The sequence below is a fragment of the Populus trichocarpa genome, chromosome 13 (assembly GCF_000002775.5).
Source record: "Populus trichocarpa isolate Nisqually-1 chromosome 13, P.trichocarpa_v4.1, whole genome shotgun sequence".
In the NCBI taxonomy this organism is placed as follows: domain Eukaryota; kingdom Viridiplantae; phylum Streptophyta; class Magnoliopsida; order Malpighiales; family Salicaceae; genus Populus; species Populus trichocarpa.
The window spans coordinates 4,072,870-4,086,551 of record NC_037297.2 but is presented as its reverse complement, the minus strand read 5'-3'; the positions used below and the strand labels follow the sequence as shown (position 1 = coordinate 4,086,551).

Sequence of the window (13,682 nt, the reverse complement as noted above, 5' to 3'; positions counted from 1 at the left end):
TTGTTAACTGTTCTTGTCAACTAACCTTTGTTTAGTCTCATTAAGCTCAAAATCCATGTGATGGTTCTTAAAATTTGAGAGTATCTTTATAAAACCAAATATTCCAAGATAGAGTTTGTGTTTTTTCCCAATGTTTCGACACAAAATTCGTGTTTTTAAGGGTATGTTTATTTTGTGGAAGACATTTTATGAATGTAAAAACACTTTCCACAAAAAAATTCAGATATAAAAATACATTTTTTGGATAGTGTATATATAAAGCATGTACAAGAATGATTTTAGCAATTACAAAGAGCTGGAGATATTCTATTTAATAGTAGATTTCGTGGCTTGATCAAGGGCTGATTTGGAGGAGCTTTGATAAAGGACTGATTTGGAGGAGCTGTGATCAGGGGCTGATGTAGAGGAGCGGTGGTCATGGAGATTGAGATATGCTGATCTGCAGGAGCTGTAATATGGTTAACACGAACAAGCTTTACTAATGCATATGTGGAAACCACAATCTTGTTTTGGACTGGCTTCACAAGAAGAAGAAGAAGAAGAAGAAACCCTCGATTCATTCTGAGCTAAAATGTTTAAGATCAAAGGGGGGTCTTGTTATGGCTACAATAAAATGGGAAAATCAAACAATGCTGTAGCCGAAGGGCATAAATGTTTTGCAAATAGGGAATACAGAGGAGAGAGGGGGGGGGGTTAAATTTCAAGAAGTCGGGGAAGAAATCTCTGATTCTCGGATCTTCTCCAAAAAGATCTCCCCGAGTGTCTTGGCAGCTAATGGAAGATCACCAATTTTGCACTCGATTTCAAATTTAATCCTCTCCCATGTTCCTGGATCGTATTGAAGAGTGCGCTGAAAAATCTTCCCGCAATCCTCCAGTTCCGGATGCTGAAGGTGAATCACGTTCATACATCCTATCTCTTCAGCCACTTCTTTCAGTCTGTATGTGACAATGACTGCACCACCACTATTCCTAGGCAATCCCCCTGACGAGATGGTTTTTTCAGCCAAAAACTTGGCATGCCAGGGCCACACATCATCAAATACGATCAAATAGTTTTCATTTGATAATAGATGCTTAAGAGTGCCCAAGAGCTCGATCACGGTAAGATCATCATCTATTATTGATTCATTAAGATCATAATCTAGCCCTTCCAAAACCAACTTTAAAATCTTAGCCCCAATGTCTTGATCATTCTTTTGAATACCTGATAGGCAAACCCAAATTTTCCTTGAGAACTTTCTGCTCAAAACACTGTCGAAAACCTTTCTTGCAAGCGTGGTTTTCCTTGCATTGCGCACCCCACATATCCCAATTAACTTGAATCCATCTTCTTGAACTTCGTCCTCAATTTTCTGCAAGCATTGGTCAAACCCAATTTCAGACTTGTTGCAAAGGCCAGATTTAACGGTATGCTCAAAAATATTCCAACAACCCTGTTTCATCAATGGGGGCGGAAGGTGAATCTTCTCAGCTCCAAATCTTGTAGCCACTTTCTGCAGCCTGGTTGTCACAATGACAGTACCATTACAACCTCTGGGAAGCACCCCTGCTGAACTAATGTCTGTGGCCAAGATGTTGGCATGCCTGGGCCACACATCATCAAACACAATCAAATACCTTTCGTATGCTAATAGACACTGAAGGGTCTGCGAAAGCTCCATCATAGTAATATCATCTGTTTTTAATTCATCAATATCATAATCTAACTCCTTCAACATCAACTTACAAATCTCAATCCCCATGTCTTTCTCACCCCCCTGAATACCAGATAAGCAAATCCAGATCTTCCTTGAAAACTGGCTGCTCACTTTCTCACTATTGAAAACCTTACTAGCAAGTGTGGATTTTCCAGTGCCACACATTCCCCATATGCCTATTATCTTGAATTCAACACCATTCTCATTAGATATATTTTCAAAAAGCATGCTCTCAATCTCTTTAATGTTGTCATCGAACCCAAGAATTTCAGACCCATTGCCTTCCCTAGATTTCAATGGTGAATTTCTAAGAGGAATAGATTGTCCCTCACCATCCACAACCATTTCGTAAAACTTTTTTTTGATGTCATCCAACCTTTTCTTTCTCTTATCCACAAAACGACGATCCATAGAAGGGATGAAAAGTATCCTGTTTTTTTTGTGTGCTTTCCTTTGGTGTGCAAAGCTCTGGCACTCAACAAGTACATCATTGAGGTCATAAAGCATATCACAGATGCTTGGTGCCTGGGATAAACATATTTTGATATTTTTACTCTCCATCACTTGTTTAATTCTTCGAAAATGAGAAGCAAGAGTGAATTGAAAAAATAATTCAGTCTCTGCTTCTTGCAGAGCATTTAAAGACTTCCTCCAGAGGAACTCTGCCATGTCTGCTGCCATTTCTTACAAGTCTTCACTCTGCAGAAACCCACCCTGTTCAACGTGTCATTCTTTTGTCGGTGAAAATGAAGTATGGCCTAGAGTCAGCTATGCAATTGAACCCTCAAATCTTTTATTTGCATGCAACTTCATTCCAGTTGATAACATACTGTTAATTCTGTCAACGATTTTTAAACATGTCAACCACAAATACAATGATATGACAGTGAAAAATGAAAAAAATATGGCATGACAAGACACAGGTGCCTACGTAAATCCTCTATGGACTGAAAAACACTTCAAAAATTTTGTAGTTTTTTTTTTGGAAAACCAAAATTAGTATGAGATTACCAAAAATCTAATTATATATATATATATATATATATGCAGACACCACTCTCATGGGGCTCCCCTTGAATGAAATAAGCCATTGTGGCCATAATCCAGTCACCTGGATGTTGCGCATAGCAGCCTCTTCATATGTTGCTCATGAACCATCCACTCATCTAAATGGTGCACAAAACAATTTTGTTGACAATTGCGCTCCCGAGAGAAGAGAGAAAAGGAAAAGGAAAGAAAATGGTCTGGTTACTTATTTTTTGATTGGGATTTGAACTTGTTCTCCAAAGCATTCACATTAGTGTATTTAAAAATAAAAACGGAAATTCCATATAAAAACAAGAATAATGCTAGTAGAGTTAAGGTCATGGGAATTTCCCGTTGTGAGATCCCTTCACAAGCGAGTTTATAAAGCTAGAACCCTGTAAGTTGTAAGCAGCTGGGTTACTGTAAAGAGGGAAGTCCAAGATGAACAGTGATTTGATATTTACTGAACAATGTATGCCAGCATCAACTGACTAATCCTCAGATTTCCTCTCCAGTCCATCTCATTCGCTTTGCTAATCAAACAACTGAATTCTACTGTAACTAATGCAAATCAATCATGCTTTAACAGTTTCTTAAGCCCACAAAACCGACAGAGAGGAAAGGAAGTACTAAATCACAACTGCTATAGTTAGTATATATCTAAATGCAGCAATGTTGTCGATAAAATTAAGTAAATTTAGCAGATAATACCTTTTATGGGTTTTGGCACAAGACAAAAGACAAGGTGCTGTTGTGGTTCAATCCAAATGCTTGCAACTTCACGGTCTGGAAAATAGATAAAAAAAAAAAACAATTTTCTTAACGTCAAATTTTCCCGTTGACCAAACAGAGAACTTGGGCTGCAATTGACTGGAGGAGGGAGTGAGAAATTTTACTAACCAGACTCAGATTCTCTACTCTTTTACTTATGTAACTTCGTCTTCGTCTTCGTCTTCGTCTTCGTCTTTTCTTTATTCCTTCGTTTTTCTTTTTTATTGTTTCCACTTTCCACTCTAGTTTTTTTTTATCTTTTCGACTGTCAGTCTATTTCGAATTCTTTTTTCTATTAACAGGTTTTAATATTTAAAATCATTTTGAATTTTATGAATATAATTAATATCTAAAATTAATATAAAAATAAATAAAAAGCCAACTTTTTTTATTTACTATACTAAAAAAATATTAAAACTAATTTCTCTAAAATATTTATTTATCCATTTTTTATTTTTTAAGAGCACACATGAATTTAATTAATTTATTAATTAATTTGAATTAAATTCGAGAATTAATTTTAAACAGCATATTAAAACTCATTTTAATAATATTCAAATAAAAAAATCATAAAATAATAAAACTAAAATTCAATTAAGTTAGGTTTGAATAAATAAAATCTTTAAAGTAAAATAAAAACAAAAGTTCAACATGATAAATATGCTAATCCATATTGATTGAAAAAAAGATTAATACCGAAATTAAATTTTCATGTATTTTCTCTAATGTTTTTATATCTTTTACCCCTTTTATTCCATGTGTTTCATCATTTGAGAGCTACCATATCTAACTTTTTTGGAAAAATAAAATAATAACAATGGTAGTGCTCTCCATAATATAAAGCAAGATTCTGTGTCCCTCTTCTCTTCAATTCCTTACTCAACTTGTTTTTGACAGTTTAATGCAAAAATTATTACATTTACTGTGTTGATTTAGTTTTTATCTTTTACACTATATATATATATATATATATATATATATATATATATATATATATATATATATATTAAATAAGATCCTTACTTTTTTTTTATATAGACTTTTTGATTATTGTCTTAAATTATACTCATTTAAATGAAAGGATTTATATTAAAAAAAATAATGCCTATATTTTTCATTTCTAATCACTTAGACATTAGTTATTTTTTTGTATAGAGAACTCTTGGTTATGTTATTTTATGGGGTTGAGCATTTTCAGGTCGGTTCGGTTTTAGATCAAAATAAATAATCAAATCAAAAAATATTTTTTGAAGTTTTTTAAACGAACCGAACCAAAAACTGATTCAAACTGATGAGTTTTGATTCAGTTTAGTTTGTTTTTTTTTTTACTTTCCAAACCAATTCAAACCGAAATTATTTTGCAACGCTGAATAAAACCCGATTCTCAATTATTGTCCTTACAAGACCAACATCAAGAAATTTTCCGCATTTCATTTTAGAGAGAATCTAAGCTAACTAAGCTAAACTTAGAGCAATAAATGCAACCTATATATAGTAACTTAGCCTATTTTACAGAGCAATAAATGCAACCATAATAATTCATAAATAATATGAGTTATGCCACAATACTCGACTTTAATCATAAATCGTGTTATAAGAGTGTGTAAAAAAACTGAAAAACCGAATAAACTGAGAAAACTAAAAAAAAATTAACTGAAAAAACCGAACCGAGTAAAAAAATCGATTAAATCGATTAGAATAGTTAGAAAAAAATCCTGGTTCGGTTCGGTTTTTGATTTTGTAATGCAGGAACCGATTAACCCGGACCGGACAGAATCGAACCGGTTCAAAAAAAGGTACTATAAATAGAAAAAATTATTCCCCCCAGTAACCCTAGCCACCAGCAACCCCCTCTCGCCTCTCCCTCTCCCTCTTCTCTCTCTCTCCCTCTCCCTCCCCCTAGACTTAGAAGCAGCCCCCTCTCACCTCTTGATCCTAGGATGAATCCGGGTGTAGAGGATCTTGCTAGGCTTGGGTGCGAGAGGATGTTAATCTTTGTAACTGAGGAAGACTATTTGACTGTTGCAGCTAAGAATTATTATGAGAAGTTGAAAAGGAGTGGATGGAAGGGAACTGTTGAACTTGTCGAGAATGAAAAGGAAGACCATTGCTTCCATTTGCTTGATCTCGATGGTGACAAGGCTCAAGAAATGAGGCATAAGTTTGTTTCATTTCTCAAACAAGACCAGTTCAATCTCAAACAAGATCTTGCTAAGTTTGTTTTGTTTGATGGTGACAAGGCTCAGGAAATGAGGCATAGGTTTTCTCGGTTTTTTGAAATCAAGAACCGAACCGGATCGAAACCAGTCGGTTTGACTCGGTTTTGGTTCGGTTTCGGTTTTTTTTCAAAAAAAACTGGTTTGGTTGTTTTTTATAGGTAAAAACCGAACCGAACCGAAAATGATCACCCCTATCGTACTACAACATTATATTTCTTACTACTCCAAGTAACAAAATTACCTCCTATGAAAGTAAAGTATCTAGATGTAGACCGATGATTAGAGGAAGACCCTGTCCAATTAACATCCGTATACCTTTCAATATTCGGATGGCCATGTTTGTGAAATATAAGACTTAGACCAAAAGTTGTTATAAGATAACTCAATATTCATTTGATTGCTTCCTTATGTTCTTCATTAAGAGAGTGCGCAAATTGACTTACAAGGCCAACAACATAGGCGATGTTAGGCCGAATGCGAGATAAATGAATAAGCTTCCCAACTAATCTCAGGTATTGGTCTTTAATGGGTGGTATTTGATCAGGATAAACTTGCAAGTGATGATTCTCAACAATAGATGTAGTGGATGGCTTACAATCCAACATATATGTTTTAATCAACAAATCAAGTACACATTTTTGTTAAGAAAGAAATATACCTTTCTTAGAACGAGACTTCAATGTCTAGCAAATACTTGATACATCCCAAGTCTTTCCTCTTAAACTCAAATGCTAGATGGTCTTGTAGTTTTTGGGTCTTCTTAGATAATTTCGTATAACAACCATATCATCAACATAAATGATTAGCAATGTTACATGATAGTTGTGCCTTTTGATGAACAATGTGTGATCCAAGTTACTCTGATGATATCCAAACCGCTTTATAGTATTAGTAAATCTTCCAAACCAAGCTCAAGATGATTGTTTCAATCTATACAATTACTTTGTGTAGTCGACATATATTACCACGATCATCATTAAATCCATAACCTGAAGGGAATCCATATAAACTGTTGTCTTACAAGAAGACTGTTAATTTTTTTTAGTTTTTTTTTTATTTTGTCCCATGATTCATTTTCATTAAATTATAATTTAAATTGTAAAAATTTTAAAACAATAATTTAAATTTGATATATATGCTAAAAGTATATTTAACCCAAAGGATTGGTTGAGGATAACCATGGACCTTATAAAATATGTTAAAAGTATCACTTCAAAATCTTATATTGCATATTGAATGTACATATTAATAAAATTATCTTACTTCATGTAGTTTTTTGTGTTACAAAATAGGAATGGTGTTGGGACAATTATCCGTGAAATATATTTATTTTTATGCAATAATCAAATTCCAAATTTGTTTTCAAAATCCATTCTTTTTTTTTTTAACAAATCCATTTCCTAGATCACACCTACCTCATCCAAACATATTAATCAATTGTATTTAATTGTTTTTTCAGAGTTACATTGAGAAAAAATCATTAGAAGTGCAAGATTAAAATGATCAAAATAAAATATCAAGATTAGTGAATAAGTGAAGTATTGATTTATAAAACAATATCATGTTTTAATTATAAATGGACTTAATTGAAATGCAATTACCTTGTCTATGGACTATGGTAAATATTTGAATAACTTAAGGGGTCTAAATATTTAGTGAAAATGACATACATTGTCTTTATATTATATAATTGAGCCAATTTTATCCTTACAAAATGACTGAGTTTTCAATTCATCATTGTCTCAACTTTTTTCTTCTAATTAATTAACATAATCACCCATGCACATGACTTAATATTATATTAATATTATATGCATGACTGATTTAGTTAACTTTTATGGAAAAAATTCATATAAGGATAACATATTAAAATGATAGATTGAGTCATTATCCCTAAAATTTATTTTACCTTTGTCTTTTTTAAAAAAAAAAAAACATTATACATCTTAAATGAAAGTTATAGTATATATTAAATTTTTTGTTATTAACCAAAACAAATCAGCAATAAGTATATTAAAAAATTTGCATAGGAATGTTATAGATAAACTCCTCCTTTTTTCACATTAATTAATAAGTTTTATTTTCTAGTATGTGAAAATTGATTCAGGATATCCTATATATAAAAAAAAAGAGTTACATAAAGGATTGCAATTAACAAGTAGATGCTTCATAATTTTTATTTTTTTTATTAATGTAGATATTCAGGTCAACTTGTATGCATCTCAACTAATCTCATGGACCCTGAAATTAAAGACCATATAAATCTCCAGTGATCCTAAAATTTAAACAATTTTATATTGTGAAGTCGGACTCAACAAATTGAAATGCCATCTACAAAATAAAAGAAATTACTATCAATTCTATATTATGAGAGCTAACAGGAAAAAGAAAAGAAAAGAAAAACTGTTTTATATGTTATTTATATCACTTGTTTGTGATAAAATAATTTTGAAAATGCTTCTTCTGTTAGTTTTTTTAATGGAAACTGATACAATAGGTGCTGTTTTGTTTTAGAAAGGTTCGAAGGTTGATAGAGGGAAAACCACATTTTTACAAAACAAATTAGTAAATTATAAATTAATCCCTTTAATTTTAAAAAATTAAAGAAATTAATTTCTTTTATTTAAAAAAAGTAATTATTTAGTCTTTTTTTATTAATTTTATGTTCTTTTCCAATTCATTTTAATTTTTATTTTAAAAGATACAGAAAGAAAATCTAAATAGCTATTGTGAAGATATTAATGAGAAAGAAGTCCTTTTTAGAATAAAATAATATTAAATTAAACATGATCATAATTAGTCAAGGGATTAAATAATTTGTTTTTTTTTAATTTTTTTTTTAAAAATAAAACAATATTAAATTAATTGTAATCAATATTAGTTAAGGGGTTAAATAATTAGTTTTTAAAACAAAAAAAATAATTAATTCATTATTGAAATGAAATAGATTAATTTATGATTTACACAACGAACAATTATACACCTATACCTTTAGTAGAAAAAGAAAAAAACCCCAATTTAATTTATACGGCTCAAAATAAGAGAATATATATATATATATATATATATATATATATAATTAATTAATTAAAAGATGGATCAAACATTCACCGCGTGGGACCGAGTTGTTGTCGGTTACGCGTGACCGACTTGTTTTTCTTAGCTTAGTGGGTTATAGACAACTCAGCTGAAAAAATCATATGTTTACCATTTTTAGTTTTTGTTTAGCCTTCAAAAATTATTTTTAAATATTCTAGTTATTTTTTTTAATTTTAAATTGTTTTAATATACTATATTAAAAATAAATTTTAAAAATAAAAATAAATTATTTTAATATATTTTTTAAAAAATTACTTTTTAAAAAATCACTATTATAATCTAGACACAACTATAAAAAGAAAAAAAATCCTGAAAAAGAACCAAAAAAAGGGGAGAAATCACAGTTCCCAAGTCGAAACTCTATAAGTAGATAGAGAGATTGAGAGACCTTTAATCGTATTCTAGACAGAAGCAAAGCCAGCCAAAATCTCTAACCGTCTCTCTTCATCATCCATCAGGTTGTCTTAAAAGTAGTAACTTCCAGAAAAAGAAACTAAGGTACAAATTCTTTCATGTTTCTGATCATTTTGATTTGATCTGATAAATAATATTCATTTCATATCAGTTGGGGGATCTTCTAGCTCATACTTTTGTACCCTTTTTGTTTTCTTGATAACTTAATCAACATATTCTCTTATATTTTTAGGGGGTTTTCCTAGATTTCATCTGGCTCTCATCTGTTTCTCGATTTGTTGGGTTCACAACGTTCTCTTCTTGCCATCTTGTTTTTGTGATATTCATTTCGTGTTTTTGGAGAGGGAGTAATCTTTATGGGGTCAATATCTGTCTTAGGTGATTGAGTAGCTGTCGGTATGTTCTCTTGTTTTGATGATGGTTTTTTTGTTCATTTGTAGAGTAATGTTTTTCTTTAGCTAATCATGCTTGCAAATCCTTCCAGATGGGAGAATAATATGTTGATTTTTGATCTATACAATGATATTTGGAATCTTTCGGTGGTGTCTGCATGTGTTTTTGTCTTTTGTAAAAGACACTTGTACAAACCATCCAAGGCATTATTTTAGATCATAAATAAAATAAAATCCTTTTCTGTATCAAAAATCTGTTCATTTTGAAGCTGTTAAATGAAGTAAATTGAGGCGTTAATAATATTGGGAATCGCTCGTGGGGTAGCGTAATGATATAAGGATTTTGCTATGAAAATAGAAAAAACAGAAATGCAATTATGAAAATGCTGAAGCATTAAGAAAACATTATTTATTGCTATAACGATATGTTGTATAAGTTTCTCGGTCTTTATACCGCTGGGAGCTTGCAAGAATTTTTTTGACGGGGATGTTAAAATCTATGTATTTACCTAGTCTTAGATCTTGTGCTCAACGGGCTGCTGCGCAATCATGTGTCGCCCAGGCATTTATCGATGTTCTAGTTTGATGATCACTCCATGTGGTTTGGACTTTAGATAATTCATATCAAGATTTTCTTATAGGTTATTTGTTACAATTAGTACTTTGATCCCTAAATGGTCTGCTACTTTCTTCAGGAAATTTGACCTTCAGCAAGAAAAGGTTTACATTTCAATTTCAAATTTTCAGAAAGAATTCTGAGATGGAAGATACGTCTGAATCTGTTGCTTCTGCTGCTGAAGTGCACGAAAAGGTTGTAAAGGAGGAAATCCATCTGAAAGTCAAGAGCAAGGATAAAGAACCAAATGACGAGAAGGGAGAGAAGGCTGTGGTGGAAGTTGAATCGAAGACTAAATCGGTAGAAAAGGAGAAGCATAAAGAGAAAGTTGAGGAGAAATCAGAGAAAAAGGAGAAACATAAGAAGAAGAAGGATGAAGATGAGGAGAAGGAGAAGAAAACGAAAGAGAAGGACAAGAAGAAGAAAGGAAAGGAGGGTGAGGATAGCGTATGTGAAGAGTCAGAGGTGGACAAAGAAGCCGGAGAAGCTAAAAAAAAGGAAGAGAAAAAGAATAATAAAGACAAGGAAAAAGAGGACAACAAGAAGAAAAAAGACGATGAGGTTTCAGGGGATAACCAGGAGGATAAGAAAGTGGAGAAAGAAGAGAAAGGGAAAGATAAAGAAGAGAAGAAGAAGAAAAAGAAAGATCATGAGGTTTCAGGGGATGAACAGGAGGATAAGAAAGAGGGAAAAAAGAAAGATAAAAAAGAGAAGAAGAAAGGCAAGGACAAAGATTCGAAGGATACAAAAAAAGTGGTTGAGGAGTGCAAAGACAGAGGTTTGAGTGCTGAGGCAGAGGAGGAGGAGGAGAAGGAAAAAAAAGAGAAGAAAGGAAAAGAAAAGAAGGTCAAAGATAAAGAGAAGAAGGTTGATGAAGAATCTGAGGAAGAAACAGAAAAGCACAAGGGAGTTAAAGGGGGGGAACTGAAGGCAAAGAGGAAAGATAAGAAGGGCAAAGATGAAATTGAGGAGGAAGAAGATGATGAAGATGATGGGAAAGAAGAAAACAAGAAGAAAAAGAACAAAGGCAAGGATAAAGACTCGAAGGATACAAAAAAAGTGGTTGAGGAGTGCAAAGACAGAGGTTTGAGTGCTGAGGCAGAGGAGGAGGAGGAGGAGGAGGAGGAGGAGAAGGGAAAAAAAGAGAAGAAAGGAAAAGAAAAGAAGGTCAAAGATAAAGAGAAGAAGGTTGATGAAGAATCTGAGGAAGAAACAGAAAAGGACAAGGGAGTTAAAGGGGGGGAACTGAAGGCAAAGAAGAAAGATAAGAAGAAAGATAAGAAGGGCAAAGATGAAATTGAGGAGGAAGAAGATGATGAAGATGAAGGGAAAGAAGAAAACAAGAAGAAAAAGAACAAAGATAAGGAGATGAAAGGGAAGAAGCACAAGGATGAAGCAGACGATGAAATAAAATATGGAGATGAAGAGAAAGAAGAGAAGAAGAAGAAGAAAGAGAAAATGCAGAAGGAACGTAAGGATGAAGCTACTCAGTCAAAGTGCGAGGCTGGGGTTACCACCAGGGAGATTGGAATAAACGATGAGTCACCAGTGGAAGAAGAGAAGAAGCAGAAAGATAAGTTAAAAGAAGGTAAGGAGAAAAAGAAAGAGGAGAAGAGTAATAAGAAAAGAAAATCTAGTGAGAAGGGCAAGGGCAAGGGCATTGACAAGCTGAAACAGAAGTTAGAGAAGATCAATGAAAGAATAGAAGCTGCTCTTGAGGAAAAAGATGTCATTTTGAGGCAGATAAAAGAAGCTGAGAGTGGGAGCAGCTCTGTTCCTGAGAAGGAAAAAGATGCCCCAAAGGCTGATGTGGAATAATCCCATTTGGTGGATCCTTTACACTTGATTATAATATAAATGCAGTTTTGTGCGAGTATGATCCCTTTTCCCAGTGTAATCATATGTATTTTTCAATACATCTATGGATTAACGAATAACTTCTTTGATGAATTCTACACAGTTTTGCTTTTGTTCCATTGCCTCCAATTTCTCTGATGTCACTCTTCATTTAAAGGTGCATTCATGTTGCATTTCCTCGTTTAGTAGAATCCATCCCTGTATGTCCACTCCATTGTTGTTTCACATTATACAGCATTTGGATCCTCCATTGAAGCTATTGATAGTTTATCCTAGGCGTTTAGCACTTCCTCTTGGTTACATGTTTGGAATAGTGATTTTTTAACAGGGCATGCCAGTGTCCATCTGTCCTGCCAATTAGACATGATGCCTAAACATGTTATGGATTGTGCTTGCTGTTTGTTTTGGGAAGTTACTGTACATGATGTCTTCTAGAGTTGTAGTATCATCATCATCACAATTTTTGTAGAATTTAGTCCCATGTTCTCTTGCTGTTGGGCAGAGCTGGTGACAGAGATGAGGCATTGAACAAAATCTCATTAGTATGGCGTTTTTGGTTGCTTTTGATCTTTATCACTGGTTATTTAGGCATTCAATGTCTCATTCAGGTTCTGGAGCGTTATATGTCAGGCAGATGAATTTGTGCAACGAGATGTTGCAGATAGATATGCTTTGTCCTTGTAGCTAGAGGTTATTATCTGTTCTAAAGAATTTTCATTTGCACTCTTGGTAGGCCTTTTAACAGTAATAATTTGACTTCAAAAAGAACAAAAAACGAGACACCAGTGAGGTTGTTTGGCCTAGAATTTGAATTCAAGATGTGTTGCCACAGATTGCGGGTCCGGACCTTCGCCACCACACTAAACTAATTCGGGCAGTATATTAGTGCCGAGGACAAACCCGAATGGGAAGAAGCGATCATAATATTTATCTCTGATACAAGTTTAATTTTTAGGAAATACAGTTATAAACCCCGAACAAAATTAGTTTTAATTTTAAAAAAACCTGAACAAAACTAGTTTTAATTTTTAAAAAGATTTGAGAATACCCGAATAAAAAAAAAAATAAAAGAATTAAGAAAACACAAAGGAATGAAAGCACAATCAAGTTTGAATGCATGCCAACGACTGTAATCTCAAATATGACTGTCCACTTTCTTGTTTGTGGTGGACAAATTCTACCATGTTCCATAAAGTATTACAGTATAGAATTCGTTCAAATAAAACTTCCCTTTTAATTGAATTTATTAAATTAAGTTGTGCAGAACTTAAACATATACATAATGATCTCGTGGAGTATAATCAACTCTTAGAACTTGGCTGTCAGCAATATATTTACTTGCATGGCATCTCCAAGCCCGATACTGTGAGGAAATATGGTTGCCTTGTAAAAATCGTTCTCTCCATGAACAGAACCAATTCCATGAATCATAGGAATTCCTAATCGGGTCAGTAAAGCACCCTTTTGAAATTCATTCACCATGTCAATCCAAGTCTCTGCAGATGCCTTTCTAGACGGAACACTCCCTCCTTCACTTAACACCCCCTGCAGAAAACGGAAACAGAATTCTTCAGCTTTCCTATATGACT

General features: G+C 33.1%; 2 protein-coding genes across 8 annotated transcripts; one reads left to right on the top strand and one right to left on the bottom strand.

Moving 5' to 3' along the window:
- Positions 1 to 534: 534 nt before the first annotated feature.
- LOC18104117 (disease resistance RPP13-like protein 4) lies at positions 535 to 3,749 on the bottom strand. 5 transcript variants are annotated; one of them, XM_024583266.2, is made up of 3 exons: positions 3,626 to 3,749; positions 3,437 to 3,511; positions 535 to 2,537 (listed from the first exon to the last, which is right to left on the bottom strand). In XM_024583266.2, the coding sequence occupies exon 3, from the start codon at positions 2,378 to 2,380 to the stop codon at positions 701 to 703; it is 1,680 nt and encodes a 559-aa protein (XP_024439034.2). In that variant the 5' UTR covers positions 2,381 to 2,537; positions 3,437 to 3,511; positions 3,626 to 3,749; the 3' UTR covers positions 535 to 700. The 5 variants fall into 5 exon arrangements, with proteins under 5 accessions (XP_024439034.2, XP_024439036.2, XP_052302193.1 ...); XM_024583268.2 differs by having other exon boundaries at positions 535 to 2,413; XM_052446233.1 differs by having other exon boundaries at positions 535 to 2,438; positions 3,438 to 3,511.
- A 5,374-nt stretch (positions 3,750 to 9,123) lies between these two features.
- LOC112323867 (uncharacterized) lies at positions 9,124 to 12,212 on the top strand. Of its 3 annotated transcripts, none has more exons than XM_052446267.1 (3): positions 9,124 to 9,312; positions 10,316 to 11,082; positions 11,404 to 12,212. In XM_052446267.1, the coding sequence occupies exons 2-3, from the start codon at positions 10,381 to 10,383 to the stop codon at positions 12,052 to 12,054; spliced, it is 1,353 nt and encodes a 450-aa protein (XP_052302227.1). In that variant the 5' UTR covers positions 9,124 to 9,312; positions 10,316 to 10,380; the 3' UTR covers positions 12,055 to 12,212. The 3 variants fall into 3 exon arrangements, with proteins under 3 accessions (XP_052302227.1, XP_052302226.1, XP_024439429.2); XM_052446266.1 differs by having other exon boundaries at positions 10,316 to 11,103; positions 11,425 to 12,212; XM_024583661.2 differs by having other exon boundaries at positions 10,316 to 12,212.
- Positions 12,213 to 13,682: the final 1,470 nt, after the last annotated feature.